At 27.7% G+C, this 18,745-nt stretch overlaps 1 protein-coding gene across 1 annotated transcript in view; it reads left to right on the plus strand.

Annotated features, from left to right (window-relative positions):
- Positions 1 to 18,745, plus strand: part of LOC127278297 (suppressor of lurcher protein 1) — a 291,379-nt gene that overhangs the window by 155,860 nt on the left and 116,774 nt on the right. Inside the window, exons 5-6 of the mRNA XM_051299947.1 lie at positions 7,434 to 7,590; positions 8,167 to 8,226. Coding sequence (XP_051155904.1) covers positions 7,434 to 7,590; positions 8,167 to 8,226 — 217 coding nt within the window. The remainder of the gene's footprint in view (positions 1 to 7,433; positions 7,591 to 8,166; positions 8,227 to 18,745) is intronic.

Below are 18,745 nucleotides of genomic sequence, written 5' to 3' on the forward strand. Positions count from 1 at the left end.
ACTATGTTTCAAAATAAAAATTGTCCATTCATTAAAAAAAAGAGAAAGAAAACTCTTTCAGTAAAGCGCGCGCACCATCTCATTATTTTTCATTCAACATGAAAATGTTGGATTATATATGAGTGTAGAAAAATGCATTCATATTTCACGTAAGCAATAACAAGCTTATAAATAATTCAACCATTTTCCCTTCGTTCTGTGTATATAGTTACTTGAATTAAAATGTCATGGGGCGCGAGTATTTCGTTTTCATATATCTGATTAAAAAAAAAAACCATCTCCAAAAGCTCATAAATTAAAGAAAGCATAACAACGATCAACATTTGTATTGGCATTTGGAAGGAAGGGAAACAAAAAACAAAAAGTGCTGAGAAATAGAATTTTACTTAAAAGGAATGTATAAACGAGTTGGTGGTGGTATGGTTATATATAGAGAGAGAGAAATTTGTGTAGTTCTGTAGTATGAGAAAGATTTTCATGCAGATAGGTGAAACGTGAATAGGAGCTTGATTAAGAATGTATCTCTTGCTTTTGTGTCAGAGGCAACGCCTCGAGGTGATGGAGTATTTTAAAAGACGAACAAGTGTTTATTTTTTATGTTAACTTGTAAGAAACCACAAATTTTATTTTACTCTTGTTATTTTGATATTTTGTTTGTTCACTTATAAATTTTTTTAGCAATTGAGTAAATTTTTTTTATAAAAAAAATAATAATCAGCTAATTTTCTATTTTAAAATTTGTATACCAATTAATTTTTTATTTAAATCAAATAAATATTTCTTGTATTAAAATACAAATACAAATACTAATTTTCCTAATTAGTAGATCATATAAATATTTATTTTAATAATAGACAAGTAAACAATTTGAAGAATCAAATAAATCATTTTTTTTTCAATAAAAAACTCATGTCTCACTAATGACTGACATCACTACTCAAATTCGATACAACTTTGATAACGACGAACGCATATTATTCTCATGAAAAAAAAAATTCGGGTTTTATGCTTTTTGGTTTCATTTCCTTTTTTACAATAGGAAGTAAAACACGGCCAAACTTGGTTTTTTCTCTTTGATAACGTACATATGTGAATTTCAACTGAGTAAGCAGAACAATAATAGCTTTGAAACGTGTTATTATTTTTTTTCAAATTCCAATTTTTTCGAATCTGTATAAACAAAAATTAAAAAATTAGATGAGAAATTAAATTGTCACAAAAAAATATTTTAAAATATCAATTAAAATCAATTAAAAAAAAGTTTAATTTTTAATTTCTATTATAGGAAATATAATACAATTATAAAAGGAATGAAAAACAAAAAGCAATTTTTTTTTCATTAAATTCGAAAAATTGCTTTCGAAAATAGACAGTCATTTGCAGTTGAAAACAATTTAAGTGTTAATGAAAGTTCAAAAGGTATTTTAGTGGAAAATTTAGAATCTCCTAATTCTCTTTGGCTGTGAAAGTAAATTGAGAATGTATTGCATTCTCTTTGTCAAGAGACCGAATGCAGAAATCCATTAACGTAAAGCAAATTTCGTTCAAGCGATTAATATTTAATAATAAGATAAATAAGCATTTTGAAAATTGAAAACAAAAATATTTTTTTTAATTTTTAAAATAAAAATAATTGGAAAAAGAGAAATTTTTTAAACACTTTTTTTATTATTAAATAAGATATTATTCTCTCTGTATTAAATTTCAACATAACACTTTTAATAGTGTAGACATTCAGGTAGAATGAATTTAGTGTAATTTAAAATTCTTCTTCATTCTATTTCTCGAGGAGGATTTCATAAACAGATAAGAGTGCGACGTCAAGCTTTCAGCAGACAGAGGTTTATTTTTTCGCAGCTTTTCTGCAGCAGCAAAATTGCTTCTTTCTTTCTATTTTTTTTTTTTTAAAGAGTGAAATATAAAGAGAGAAATAGAGGAAACAAACTCATTTGGTTACTTACGTGTTTTGGTATATTTTTTACTACACTATTTTTTGTAAAAAAAATAAATAAATATTAATTGATATTCTTAGTTGTAGTTAGCAAAATTTAAAACGAATAATACATTTTTTGCTTCTTCAAGTTTTACAATTTATTTTTTCAAAAGAAGATTTTCTCGCGTAATAGTTTTGTAAACAATTTCTCTCGAAGGATGGGGAAAATTCTTTTTTACCTGATCAGTCAACTTTGCAAACAAAAAAAGGAAAAGAAAACATCTGTTTTTTGTTTTCGTTATAAAGAATTGAAAAGAATTTCTTTTTCTAGTTGATCAAAGGAAGAAAAAAATACTTTTTCTTTTCGTAAAAGATAAGAATAATTCGTTACAATTTATTTTGCACTTAATTTTTTAGAAATAAATAAAATTTTAGAGATGATAAATGATGACATATTGAAGAGAGGAGAGAAAGAGATATCAATCTCAAGCTATAAAATTTTGAGAGTTTGACGAGGACCATTGTATCAACTCACTCTCTCTCTCTCTCTTTCCTTTTATGACGTGAAATCATTGGTCAGTGGAATGCAAACAAGGTATAATTACGGGAAAGCTCGATAATGGAATAACAGTGCCAGGATAAATAGCGTGAATGGATCCATTGGTGCATGGCTGATACAATTCCATCAATATAGCAATTGTAATGGGAATGGCCTAAAGGATGATAAACAAAGCAAAGCGATTATTAACGATACTTATGATGTCTCTATAATAATAGTATAAATTTCTAATTCATAGTCAACTATATGCTTCAATCACATGACAAAATTCAAATGGATATTTTGATATATATATACATACATTCACACATCACACAAGACATTGATTTGCTGTTGGTTCCATCTAATTTCACTATTTCATATTTTAAATATTAAAAAAATAACATAAATTTAATTCAGAAAATTATTTTTTAGCAATAATAGTATTATCTCTTCAGTCAAAAATCAAAAAATATAAAAATAATTTTTTATTAACAATCCACTGAAGTTTATAAATAAAGAGACAATTGTTTTGTATTAAGTGGAAAAGTCGATGTTCGGTCAGACGAGTAATAAACCCTTTTTATTAATAAGGAAAAAATAAATTTCAAATTTATATTAAAAACGAAAGAATTTAACGTTCAATACTTGGTTCTATCAAAAAGTGTTTCTCCCAAGTAGAAAAATCAGTGTTTAGTCAGACATAATGAATAATTGATCAAAAGAACAAAATAATTTTCCTAAAGTAGAAAAATCGATGTTTGGTCAGCCAAGTATTCAAATACAGTGTCCGTAAATAAAATAAGCATAAAAATTAACTACTTATGTTTTTAATTAATTAATTAAAACAATTTTTTAAGTAGAAAAAGCGATGTTTAGTCAGACAAATAATAAACCTGGAGACAAAAAGTATATTTTAATTAAATTAAAAAAAAAAAATTTTAATACAAAATATTTAGATACTTTTTTTTAAAGATGGTCAAAAAATAATTTTATTGTGATAATTTGAACAGTTAATCAAATTACTATGTGATATAATAAACTGATTTAAATTTGAAAGAGTCGTTTTTCCGTGGCTGTTAGGTGCGGAAAAGAATAAAGTTGCCAGCGAAAGAAAAAGTGTGAACCTTTTACGAGTTTCCTGTGGTCGTCTTTCTCTTTCTTCACAAAGCGCAATATATCTATAAATTGTGTCTGGAATTTTTTTTCCAAAGGCTTCATTTTCCTTTATATAATAATATTTATTTTCTCTCTAAAAATTAATAAATATTCTAAAATATAAAAAATGCTAATTGTAAGAAATAAATTTAAATCCGTTTTTTTTTAAGAGACATGAAATAAAAATTTGTAAAACGCTTGTAATGTAATAAATATGATCTTTTAAAAATAGCTTTTTTTTAAGAAATGTTCAAAAAAAAAATCGACTATCACTTTAAGAAATTGAGTTCTTGAGATCAAAAGAAAAACCGCAGTACAAATCTGGTCATGCACACTAGATTGGCAAGAGTCACGTTGTAGGGAATAAAAGCTAGTGGCACTTTGAAGAGATTGCGTCCTATAACATCTCTCCGACCTGAGGAGAGAGAATCCCCTCCATATAATACTTTTCAGTGGTTCTAAGATACTTGTATTGAACAAGGTATCTTTTCCTGGCGAAACGTGTATCAAGAAAGTCTTACGGTATTATGCAACCGCAAGCCTTCTTTATACTCACCCACTTTATTATTCCAATAAAATAGGATTACTTACTTTCCGTTTATAAGAATATACTTTATATACATACACACAGTGCCATCATGTATAACAGATCAAAAACTACTCTATTTAAAAAAAAAAAATTCTTTTGCATATTTTTTGAAAACAAATTTTCCTACAAAAAATTATGAGCTGTCTGACAAAAATTTACTTCTACTACTTATACAAAAAATGTACAAACTTCTTTTATTAATTTTTTTATTTGACTGCTTATACAAAAAAAAGATTGTCTGCTACAAATTGACCTTTACTACTTATAAGAAATTTATAAAATAATTTTCCAGTCTTAGGGAAAAATTTGCGTTTACTACCGAATTCAAATAAAAGGGACATTAAAAAATTTTTTCAATAAAATTTTGTTGAAGATAAAATTCAACGAAAGCCTACCAAGATTATAAAAAAACATTATTTTTTTAACTATATACAATTAAATTGAAAATCATTTGATTAATTTTATTATATTCTTGAAAAATCGTAAACAGCAGAGAACAATAAAATATGTGCATATAGAGAAAAATATAATCAAACCAATTTTTGTGATGAAAATTTCGTTGCTCTTTTGAAAAACATAAATTTCCCCGGGGTTGGTGATGATAAGAGGAAAAAGGGGGTTGAGTTGAAAAAAAAAAGTCTTGAAACATTTACAAGTTTTGTGAAATATGTTGGATTTTTTTTCTGTACGCCTCTCTCTCTCTCTCTCCCTCTCTCTGAGAAATACATTTCTGAATTACCCTTCTGAAAGGAATGTGAGATTATGGTAAAATTGCCGTGGCTGCTGCGGTACAACCACCGTGGATTCATCCTCGAAAATGAAGGGTAAGAGAGAAAATATCCTCGTCGAGTTTTACAATTTTCTATCAAGAAGATGATGCGCGCCTTTTTTTTACACTATAACAGTGCAAGTAATATTCAATTTTTAATGGCAAAAAACTATATGGAAAATAAAAAGCAATATATTAAGGAAAAATAAATATTTAATATTTTTATAAATAAAATATTAAAAAAGTAATAGAAAATTTAGTAAATTAATTAAAAATTGTTTTTGTTTTGAATTAAAAGTGCATTAGGATTATTTTTTGTCTGACTGATACTGTATTTTACTACTGATACAAAAAATAACGATAAATGGAAAAAACTACGTTTGGTTTAAAATTGCTTTTACTACTGAAACTAAAAAAGCTACGTTTGGCTTAAAATTGTCTCTACTACTGACAATAAAAGTTACGCCTGACCAAAAATAGATTTTACTACTGACACCAGATTTAGATTAACTATTATTATTATTATTATTATTATAAATATTATTTTTTGTCTGACTGATACTGTCTTTTACTACTGATACAAAAAATATGGAGAAGTTGAAAAAACTACGTTTGAGTTAAAATTGCTTATTATTATTATAACTATTATTTTTTGTCTGACTGATACTGTCTTTTACTACTGGTACAAAAAATAAGAAGAAGTTGAAAAAACTACGTTTGATTTAAAATTGCTTTTACTACTGAAACTAAAAAAGCTACGTCTGACTAAAAATATATTTTACTACTGATTTAGAATAACTAGGATTATTTTTGTCTGACTACAACTATTTTTTTCTACTGAATTACTGATAAAAATGCTTACGAGAATAAAAAAATTCCTTTTATTATTAGACACTACATTAAAATATATTTAGGAATTATTTACGTCTGACCTAAATTGACTTTTGCTACTGCTTCCAAAAATAGTGACGAGAATTCAAAAAAGCTTGCGTCTGACTAAAAATTGCTACTACTACTGACAAGGAAAAAAAATTTAGAAGATTCAAAAAAAAAAACTTATTTCTCTGCAAATATCCGTTTCACTATAGTAATAAATAATAAATCAATTTTGATGAATGAGAGATTCGTGTATAAATTGTATCTAAAATTTGTCTAGTTCCTTTTAAAGGAAAGTGATAAAATGTTAGTATAGAGGAAATATTTATACGCGGACATGAATTGTATGTAGTTCAATGGTCCGATTCAAGGGCCAATAATATTTTGCAACATAACCTTGTTCATTCATGCGACAATTGTAGCCTCTCCTTTGTCAACGGAAACTGGTACTACCTCTCTAGAAATGTTAGAGAAATATTTCCGCTTTCGTTGCGTGAAGTCTCTCGTGCATGTATAAATTTATATATATATATATATATAATCCTAGGTCGACTCCTCTTGGGTGCCTTGAGTGCAAGATTCTTTTCTTACCATCATGTATTGTAACTCCTTGAATACATTGGTGTGTGCGATACCGAGAGCGAGTAATATATATATATATACATGTACCGACATGTACATATCTATGTAAAATATCCTGCAGCAAAAATATTTGTAAGGATGCGTGACGTGAAAGCTTTTGCTTTTCACGCCAAATCAAGAATCCTCGAATGTTGAAGATTCACGGAAAAAAAATTGCTTCCCATTTTTCTTTCTCTCTTCTTCGTAGACCTTTCATTATAATCAAATATCTATACTGAAAATGTAATATTAGAAATTTATTTTCAATCTCTTTATTGTATTCCTTTGTCTGACTAAAACGTACTTTTACCACTGATACTACAAAAAGAAAAGAAACCTTTTGCAAAAAAATTAAAATAATATATTATTTAAAAAAAAAACTAAGAGGATTTGCAATATCAGATAAATGGATCGAAAATATGTCATTAGGAAGATGCTTAGCTTCTTCTTCTTCTTTTTTTATCGCATATTAAAAATCTTCATTTTCAAGTAATTCAAGTAAAAGGTTTTGAAAGGTTGATTGATTACCTACTCCCGATATAAATACATGAAAAAGAAACCACATTTTTCCCCTATAAGAAGAAATTCATCTTAAGTGATAAGAAAAAAAAAAGTTACATTTTCAAATTATATTTTACTTTTTTTTCACAAAACTTGAATAGTAATTCGTCGTGTCTTTAACGAATATATGTAATCCTTGAAAAAAATTCTTTTATAATATTTTTATGTAGATCTTCTTTGATGTCCTGATTATTATCTTCCGAAAATCCTTTCCAAAAAAAAATTCTTGTAATAATTTATTTCTTTAAATATATTGAATAGAATTAAAATAGAATTAAATAAAATTAAATAAAATTAAATAAAATTAAATAAAATTAAATGAAGAGATTAATTTTATTTAAACGTAATTGGAATTAAATTAATAAAATAAATTTTTTTTCCGTTACAGGATTGTTTAAAACGAATGGTCATAAGATTCCTGGACCAATGTGCGATTACGAGTTTGTCAGTTCTCAGCTTACACCTCAGCATGGACGTTTCTATTCGCCACGTTATCCATCCTCCTACCAGAAGAACATCCGTTGCTCCTACTACTTCCGGGCAAGGTAGGTAACTATCCGAATTTACTCAGAGCACTTCCTCTCACGTCGCCCCCTACCCCACTCCTTTTACATCAGTGTGAATTTCCCAGAATCCTTCTAGATTTCATGTATATATTCTATATATATATACGCCGAGAGAGAGAAAGAGAGAGAGAGAGTCTCGTCATCCAGAAATTTTCTGGCTTCCGGCTCGGTACAACTTTCCTCATTCCTCATCGTATCTCTCTTTCTCTCTCTCTCTCTCTCTCTCTCCTTGTTATGAGACCGCAAAACTTTATATATCATCGAGCATTGCCTACGTTTTAGGACCGACTGTAAAGACGCGAATAACAGAAACTCTAAGCTCTTATACTTCCCCTTGTGATATCAAGCCCGTTACGAGCTTAGAGGTGTCATTTCCATTCTCGAATTCTTTCTCTCGTACAATTTATAGATATTCTATTTTTTTCTATTTTTTATTTTGCCGTAAATTATGCAAAATATTAGAAAATCAATGAAAGAAAAAAAAACAAAGAATGACTCATAGTTTACTATGAATTTACAGTGTAATATTATAATTACTTTTTTTTTTACTTTCAGATCTAAAGAGAGAATTCGTATCGTCTTTGAAGAGATATCACTGCAAAAGGGCGATTTGAGGTGAGTAATTTTTTTCCATTTTTGAAAAAAAAACATTTTTTATGTTGAAAGAAACTCTATTTTTGTCTGCACGACATTTATATTATTTGTTTGCAAACCGTAGTAAAAAAAAAAATTTTTGTCTGGAGAGAATTTCTGCAGATCAATGTAAAAAATTTATAAACTATCCCAAGTCACGTATAGATCGCACCATTAAACTGAGGATATTCACGAAGCTCATCAATTTCAAAGTCCTATCAAGTTTTACAACTCTTAGTGTGTAGTGGTGGGCATTAGAAAATCATGTTGCAAAACTTTTTTTTTTTGCCACCGTTTTCAGAAAAAAGTCAATATTAGCCACTGTAAATCTTTTTAAGTTCAGAAAATAGTAATTACTAGAAATAAATAGGAATAATTATAAAACGATTATAATTATATAAATAATTTATAATTGAGAATAGAAAAAGTAGTATAGAATTTATATCATTCTGTCTTACGCAAATTGATCTTTACTACTGATACCTGATTTAGTACAATTTTATCTGGTGTGTCTGATTACAAGTTTCTTTTACTACTAGAAGAATTAGAGTAGAAGACTAGAATTTAAATTCTCGTGTCTGACTATAACAGTTTTTACTACTTGTACAAAAATTACTTGTTTCATGTCTGACTAAAAATATGTTTTACTACTGGTACCAGAATTATTAGTATTTAAAATGTTGTGTCTGACTAAAAAATACTTTAACCACTAATAACAAAATTATTGCTGTGTACTACAATATGTCTGACTAAAACTGTATTTTACTACTATCTGAATATTGCAGTCATTTACTACTGATGATAATATTTCCAGAACGAAAGATTTGAAAACTATGTATAATCTAAAAAATTTATTAATTATTAAAAAAAGTAATTTAGGTAAAAAAAAATTTTTTTTAAAGTAATTCCTAATTTTAGTTTTTAGCCAAAGAATAAATTATCATTTAATGTAATTATTAATAATTTTCAAATTCTGCCACTCCTTTTTTTCTTTCGTCCTCAAAATAAATAATAGCTTATGCATCTTGCTTCCAATTTTCTATCTCAAAGTTGCAGAGACCCTAAAACCCAAGAGAGTGATTTCGTGTGGGTTTAACATGTCAAATCGAGATTCGAAACTCGGAAACTAATCCCTAGATGTGTTACTGAAGGGAGGGGGTCAGTGATAAGTCTTGTCCCTCACAGACTTCCAATCTGTGTGAAATGCCTCGAAGTTCTAATTTGTAATGTCGGATGAGTCATGTGTGATACCTAATATCATGAGCACAAATTTCAAGTTTACAGTTTACTCAAAATCCAATTTTCCTTCGAGTTATATGTGTTTATTACTTACTAACTTATCAAATAGAATATATTACTAATATTATTACATTGAATATATAAAGTAATATATTATAGAATATAAAATTATATTATTCATAGAATTTATATATCGCAATTTGAAATTATTATTTAATATCCTAATTTAAAAAAAATATACGTGACCCGATATAGAAAATAAAAAAAAAAAAAAATTAAAATGATCGACCTAAAAAAAATCAACAAGTTTGTAATCAATTTTTTCAATATTTAATAGAAAGTTCGAATTGTATTTCTTCTCTCAGTTCTTACATATTTGAAATCAGTGGTGAAACTTTGTAAGAAATAAAATTAGCATAATCCGGAAATCTGATCACATGATACTATACTTCAGTTGAATTCTCGACAAAGAAGAAAGAAAGAAAAAAAAGAGGTCGACGCACTGAATTATGCATATCGTTTTCTTTGACCTCATAATCTTGCAACGACGCCAAATTTCACTTTAGAAAGATTTAACCATATCCAAAATATCCAATGCACAATTTTTATTTTCCTCCTATTTTTTGGAAATAAGAGAAAATTTCGTCCCTATTTTAAAGAAACAAAAAAAAAAAAAAATTCGTTGTAATTTTTTTTCAAACTTTTTATTTGACAAAAAGATTACAACTTTCATTAACAGGAAAAGAATACTCAAGTGTTTTTTTCCTCTTAAACACTAAGTAACAAGTTCTTTATATTTTTTTTTCTTTTTTATTCTCAAAAATAAGTCAAGTATGACTTTATGTTTTGATAAGAGTCGAAGCTCTCAAAGGGAAAACACGAAACAACGTCGAACGATCGTTTGTTCTTATCTTAACAGGAATGGATAGCCACACTAGAGTAGAAGATTGATCGTACAAAGAATGGTCCATGAAAATTGCACGAGATTCCCGACGAGAACTCACCTCCTCGACCCCCCCACCCCTCCAATTTCTCCACCTCATCTCTATACCCCTATTCCCTTTTATCTTCTATTTCTCTACGTTTCTGTCAATGTTTTTACCCTCAGAACACAAGTCTTTCTTCTTTTCCAAATAAGGTGTGTTCTGTTGAGAAAATAGAATTTAAAATTGTCATGTACTTTTGCAAATATTTAAATTGCACGTAACAAAAATAATATTTTGGTAAAAATTTTAAATTTTTTAGGAAATAAATATGATGAAAAAATTTATAACATTATGTAACAATAAAACAGACTGTTGAATTTTTTATCAGTAGTAAAAATCTGTTTTAGGTAGACAGATGTAAATTTGGCTAATATTTACATTAGTAGTAAAAGGCAGTTTTAGTCAGACAGATAGTTATAAATCTTTTTTGTTATTTTCTGGAAGTAGTAAAAGACTGATTTAGTCAGACAGATCGTTATAAATTTGTCTATTTGTTCTAGTAACAAAAGTATGTTTTAGTCAGACAAAAACAAAATTTTCACATCAGTAGTCAAAAGTCAGTTTTAGTCAGGCAGATCGTTATAAATTTTTGTATTGCTTTTGTGGCAGTAGTGAAAGTATATTTTAGTCAGACAGATCGTTCTGCATTGTGTATTAGTAGTAAAATCTCATTTGAGTCAGCCTGGAAGTAGTAAAAAACTAGTTTAGTCAGACAGGCGTTTCGTCTCAGTAGTAAAAGTCAATTGTAGTGAGACATGTCGCTATAAACCTATTATTTTCTGCAAGTAGTAAAAAATCTGCTTTAGTCAGAAAAACCATTCTAAATTTTGATTGAATTGTGTTTCAGTAGTAAAATTCGTTTTTAGTCAGACAGAAAAAAAAATTATCGAATTTATCGATTATTAATACGACAATCAAATAATATTATTATATATATATATATTATCTGAATAAATCTGAAAAGTAGAAAAGACCTCATGACACAAAATATTCTCTCCGTGCAGAAGGTTATCTTGGTTTCTGACTTTTCAAGTAACACATTGAGAGCTCACTCTTCGATTTGTGCTGTGTCCCAAGAGATTTCACGAAATTGTACCTATTCAGTAATTCTTACTATAGAGAGATAAATTCTCACAGTTTATCCAGAGACTGTGAGAGAGTGATATTTACACTGAAATATTTTATCCCACTCAAATGTAATTTAATTTTATTTACAAAAATCCATTATTGTCAACATAAGTTTTTTGTTTACTATTTAAAATGTTTTAATTCAAACATTCAACAATTAAAAAATTAATTTAACAATTAAATCAAAAATTAATTTAACAATTAATTCAAAAATTAATTTAAAAATAATTTTAAAATAATTTAAAAATAGAATCGTAAAAATAATTTTTCAATTATGAGAAGCAAAGGAAATTGTTTTTTATTGACCTAACTGCTGAAAATAAATTTACCAATAATAGATATTTAATTTCCCCAAGGGTCGCAAATATATTTAAAAATTGAGTTAAATATAAAACGAAAGTTCATGAATTCTAACGAATCACTTAACGTCAATTAAAGTACATTGACTCTATTTTTATTATGAGAAAAAAGAGAAAATAAATTTTGTAATCAAGAGACTTAAAATGAAAGTTCCCACTCTCTTTCAATTTTTTTGTTATTTATTCTTTTCACAGTGATTAAAGAGAGTTTACCATGGGGGGGGGGAAAAATGACATTTTTTCCAAATATTTCCCTCCCTAAGGGAGCAAAACAATTTTCATACACGAAAAAGTGATCAAGTCTAACTGAAAAGCCGCAACATGAAAAATAAGGCTGATGATCAAAAATTCCTTTGCCAGAGGGAAATTTTCCACTTTGTAGGCTAGATGGAGGGAAAAAAAAAATTCGATTTACATTTTTAATCAGTCGAGGTATAGTAAAATGTCAGTGTTGCTTTTTCACAAACTACATCTGTTGTGAATCGCAAGTTGGTGAACTTTAGGAGGTAGATCACACCACACTCGGAATGAAATTAAGGAAGCTCAATACAGAATTAGGAGAGTGTCCGAGGATTTATCAAGGATTAACTACTGCACTGCTGCTTCTACAGTTGTGGCAGGATACGCGACCGATTCTCTCGACCAAGTCAAGCTTGTATTATCACAATTCTCTTTTATATATATATATATATATATACATATATACACATAAGACTTTTCCACACGTACTTTGTTCACTTATTCGGTAACTTTAGATGTAAAATCGTTAAGCGGCGAAAGGTTATATACAGAAAACCAACTTCTCTGATAGGGGTTTAACTTACTTTCGAAATGTGAACTTTAATCTCCTTTTTCCAATGTTGTAAGAGAACAGTCAGAATGTGAATTTTAGATATGCTAATATTCAACGATGAAACTACTTTTAGAAACTCTCTTTGTGAAAGTGAAGAATTAAAGTTCTGATAAAAAAAAGAATCGCAATCAAAAGGAGACTTTTTTTTTAGTTAAAAAATATTTTCAAAGAAATCCTAATGTATTTGTTTTGGAAAATAAAATTAACATCAAATTTATTTCACAATATGATTCAAAAAGTAGTTTGTGCGTCAAAATTTAATTTGATGAGAAGAGAGTTTTGCATGAAAAGGTTTTTAGAACTGTATACCATGAATGGCCATTATACGTCAAGAGTACTTCATATCCGAGTGTGAGTAAAGTTTATTTTTGATTCTCTCGCTTTAATTTAGTTAAAATCAAGCATTTATCAATAAAAAACAGCCGTTAAAAGAAAATACGTAATTTTTAAATATTTCGATAATTGATAAAAATTTCAATATATCAAAATATTACGAAAAAAGTGAAATATTTTACATATAAAATACTTACAAGGAGAAAAACTAAATTTCCAAATTAAATTATCAATCATACAATCTAAAAGCACGAGAGATTATTAACCGTGGCAAAAAAAAAGTTACATAAACAAGTTTTCTTTTGCAAAAAGGCATTAAAATTTGTGTCGTAAACCGTTGGCTCGATGAGATCTTGCTTTAGCAGGTGAAAAATTTGCATTTGCAGCAAACAACGGATAGAATACATAACTTTTTCGATTAAACTCTTGTATACAAGAAAAAGAAAAGGAGATTAAAAAAAGAGAGAGATATCTTTTTTAATTAGTAGTAACAGCTCATGCGATATTTATATATATATATATATCTGTAAAATGTAATTTGTCTTGAAAACAATTGACATTTTAAGGAAATTTCAGGTTCAATGCCTGCGGTTATGTAGAGAGGATTTTAGAACTTTAAGTTAATTGCACAGTGTGCATGAAACTTGACGAAAAGTGATTTAACACACACACACACACATACACAAAACGAATAAATTACTCTTGCCGAGCCGACTAAAATTGCATGCCACTACTGCGTGACTTGAACTTCATGTGTATCGCTCTTTAAATCTCATGCATTGTTATAAATATATATATATGTATAATACATGCAGTAAAGTAAAAATAATGTGATTTCGATTTTTTATTTTTCGTCTTAACGAGCTAATAAACTTTGACTTTATTTATGAAAAAAAAAAATTACCGCTATCAGAAATCATTTATTGCTATTTATAAAAATAATATATTTGTGACAATTTAATTACGAAATTAACAAAAATAATTTGTTATTTGCAACAAAAAAATTTGGTTGACATAATTTAATTAGCGAATTAATAAAAATCATTTGTTGCTATTTGCAAAAAAAATTTATTTGGCATAATTTAAATAGCAGAATTATTTAACCAAAATAATTTGTTCCTATTTGCAAAAAAATTTGTTTGGCATAATTTAATAATTTTTGCTATTTGCTATAATTTAATTAGCATAATTATTTAACAAAAACTATTTGTTGCTATTTGCAAAAAAAATTTATTTGGCATAATGTAATTAGCAGAATTGTTGAACCAAAATCATTTTTTGATATTTGCAAAAAAAATTTGTTTGGCATAATTTAATTAGAAAAAATATTTAACAAAAATAATTTTGTTTCTATTTGAAAGAAAATTTGTTTGGCATAATTTAATTAGCATAATTATTTAATAAAAATAATTTTTTTAAAATTTATTTACCAAAATTTATTTACGAAAACTTTTATCGTAATTTATTTACAAAAATATATAGAATCAATTTTCTTTTTTTTTGTGGAAATAGCAAAATTATTTTCAGAAAATCTACAATTTATGAGAGAGAGAGGGAGAGAGAGATAAGAGGGGAATTTGATGGTGAATGTTTTTTTCATGAAAACTTTTTTTCTGCTGACTTTTTTTGTATCTTCATTTTTCTCTGTTTCTCTCTTTCTTTTTTTTTCTTTCTTGACGAAAATGGAGAGTCGAATTATCACGATTTTCAAAGTCTAGAGAAAGATCTTTTCTGATTCTGAAGGGATAGCTATAAGGCGACGCTCATCTCTTCGGCGGCAAATAAAATTACGACCGGAAATCACATTGTCCCTTCTCCGTCACCCTGTCACAACAATGAACTTTGGCATGGTCTGTGAGATCTTCGATTTTTCTCCCATTTTCTCATCTCTGTATATATAGCCTCTGATTTTATGCCATGACCTTCCGCTCTCTAAAAATAAAAAATATTTATTTTCTAAAATTTATTTCCAATGAAAAAAAAAACCAGTGATTAAAATTTCTTCAATTTTTACACTATTTTATTTAACTATTATTAATTATTAAATTATTATTAAATATTACTTAATTATTATTAAATTATAATTAATATTAAAAAATATATATATACGCAAATTGTTACGATACAATTGAAATGTGAAATAAATTTTCCGACGAAGAAAAAAAATATATATATATTGTGCGGAAAACATGAAAGACAATATTTTTAGAAAGAATAAAACTTTCCTGAATCTCTTAAAATGTTTGTTTTTCTATGTGATATCTCTGTATATTTCAATGTTGAATTGGAAATGTACCATGTTCACTGTTGAAATGCAAACGGTTTATTTTACTCGAGGTTTATATAGTTTTGTCTATTCCCCTTTTGGTGCGCGAAATCAGTTATCGCGCTCTACCGACCCATTACTGACGACAGTGACATATGACCCCCGAAGCACATTTCAAGAGAGTGCGCGGGAACAGTGAAAAGTTTTCTCGAGATTTTTCGGAAAGTAACGAAAAGAATCGTTAGCCAACCCAAAAGTAGAATTACTCCCAGAAGGTACATCTTCTACTTCACCTGAAATTGTGTGGTTTTATTTTCACCCTTTAAAAAAGAAAAAAAAAAATTATAAAGGTAAAGCACCAACCTCCAAGAATTTTTTTAATTACCCAGGAAATTTATCCTCACCAGTAACTTTTTTAATTCATCGAAGATATTTCAGGGGAAATTTTTTTTTAGTTCATCATTTAATTTAGAAAATTTGCTATTTAATTAATTTAAAAATATATAAGAGGGAATTTTTTCATATTTATTTAATTTAAAAAAAAATGAAATATTTATTTAACTAAAATTTAATCAAAGAATTTTTATTTTAATTAGAAATATGTAATAGATTTATTTAATTATCTTATTTAATTAAAATTAATAATTAAATTTATTATGTTTGCGGAATGTATAATAATTTGCTTTGAATGAAAATAATTAGATAAATATAAATGGATGACATTTCTAGTAGGAGAACTTTAATGCTTTCAATTCCAACAAACTTTTGTAAAATATAACCACGATTTTAGGGAAGAGAGGTCATGTCGCGGACATCCGGAAATCTGTTTGCGGAGATTATGTAATCAACATGGCAGGAAGTTGAATTTAAGATAAATGTCCCATTTTCCATTAGAACATCATAATATATATGAAAGCTCTTTTGCGTAATGAGGAAGTCGAAAATTGAAGTGAATGACGTTGATGAATTATATATACGTATGAGGGGTAAAATACCTTAATTCTCTTCCATATTTTAGCCTTAAGTAACTTCCTACAAAATGTTGACACAAATGAAAAATATCTTAATCTACAAATACAAAAAATTTTTTTTTTTTTTGCGAAACAAATTTACGCTATAAATTTTTCTTTATTAAAAAATAATTTCAAGGAGAAATCAGTTGCCAGAGAAAGTTTTTTTTTACTGTTTGAAAAAATGTATTAAAAGAAGCCTTGTAAAAGTTATGAAATGAGGTCATTGCTTTTGGAAAGATCAGAAAACGAAACGAACAAAAGTGTAGAGAATTTTCACACTCAACTTTAAAGGATTTTACTTCCTACTTTTCCATCTGCAGCATCAGTACCGCTTGACAGAGTTTCAAATCTTAAGGAAAGTGCTTTTTTGTGTTACGTCACAATACAAATTTTTTTTTTTCATTATTGTTTATTATACAAAATTTCATTTATTATTTATTTTATTTAGATGTTTGTTAACTTTTTCTCAATTTTCGATTTTCTGAATTTTTAAAGCAAAAATTTTGCTAAAGAAAAAATTTCTTTTTTGTTATTCTTTAAATAAAAAAAATGGTAGACATTTTCATTCGTATGAAATAATAATAATTTTTCAAAAAATTATAAATGCAAAAAAAACATATCAATGTTTGCACTTTGATGTGAAAATACAGGAGGACAATTGAACACGGTATTTCATTGAAATTATGTTTTCATAATGTCGTCAAATTATCATATTCGTGTCGCTTATCTCGGGAATAACCGCACAAACATATATTATCAAAGCTGATTAAAATTTTAACAACCTGGAATATTATTACAAATCACTTATCTAGAAATAACGTTCAATTCATTAGGAATTTATTAATAATAATTGTAGTAATAAAAAAAAATTGAACTATTTTTTAGAATTAAATCTGTTTTTTGGAAAATTTTTTTAAAATTTCATTTTTAAAACTAAATTTCAATCTTTAAAAACTTTTGTGTCATCTAAAATTTTTACCCTTATTCAGCACACACGTTTGAATCTCCATCACTCTGAGGAATGGAGTTCAAAAAGTCGCCTGATAAGAGAAATTGATTGGACACTTTTGTGAATGATCATCAATGGAAAAACTTTCTCAAAAAATATATATAATACGACTGATTTATGAAATGAAGATAATTTTCATTTCATTTTCATTATTACTTTTATTTAAATTGATTGTTAAAATCGTACGATAAATATTTTTCTTCTGAATAAAAAGAATTTTTTTTTGTTTTCTATTTGACTATTATCAAATAAATATTTATTTGAACTTAAAACAAATGATTTCTGTATTTGAAATAAATACCATTTAATTGACACGAATAATAATTATTGATAAATAAATAAATTAATTTATTAATAAATATTAATATAATTTTTTTGTTTACTTAGAATTAACAATCCGATTGTCAGTGTAACGATCTTTTTACTCTAAGAAAAAAGAGAAGTAAAAAAATAAGAAAGTATAAAAATTGTAAGAAATAAAAAATAGTTTCTAATTTTTTTTTTTTAAGATTTCGTAATAAACAATATGTTGCGCTGAGATTTTATTATACACATAAAAGGAGTAAATTCATTTAGAGCCTGAAAACTTGTACACAACTTTTCGGTGAGCAATTTCATATAGTTTTTTTTTTTCATCTTACAATTGTCGAGTGTCTGTGTGAGAAACGTTGCAAAAATATGAATTGGCAACAGTAATAGTGCATTTTGTACGCTAACACATACATAGGGGAGAGAAAGAAATACTTACACATATACGCGAGTGTAAAAAGCTAAGCAACGAGCGCAAATGGCGCCAAGTGTTTCTCGGTACTTTTCTCTTGTTTCGGACATGACTTTAGGGATCAAGAATTGTATCTCGAGTTGCTTGAAACAGAAACTGGCGTAAATGACGTTCTTGTTAGCGTGTGAGAGCTTCTACGTGCTCTCTAAACTTCACCCGGAGGTAAGATATAAGTTCAACTTCAAATGTATTGCGTCCAAACGACAACGACTTGTGGAGAGAAAAAGAGATGGCGTGAGAAAAAGATTCGATTGAGGGGTGGGGGGGAGGAAGGAGGTGAAATTGCAAAGACTTTACAGTGACAAAGCGAAGGGGGGAGGGAGGGAGAAAATAAGAGAGGGGGGAAAGGGAGGATCCTGGCGTCAATAGTTGCCGATCCCTTTTATACCTTCATATAGCCTTCCTTCGCTTCAATGCATCCAAGCTGAAGGAAAACTTACTTGCTCTCTCTCTCTCTCTCTCACCATCATTCGTATTATCGGAAAGATGAAACGCTCGATTTAGTAGGCTACCAGCGCAAATGTCCAGCATTCT

Source organism: Leptopilina boulardi, unplaced genomic scaffold, assembly GCF_019393585.1.
Source record: "Leptopilina boulardi isolate dan_hultmark-lab unplaced genomic scaffold, ZJU_Lbou_2.1 LbouV2_112, whole genome shotgun sequence".
Lineage (NCBI taxonomy): Eukaryota > Metazoa > Arthropoda > Insecta > Hymenoptera > Figitidae > Leptopilina > Leptopilina boulardi.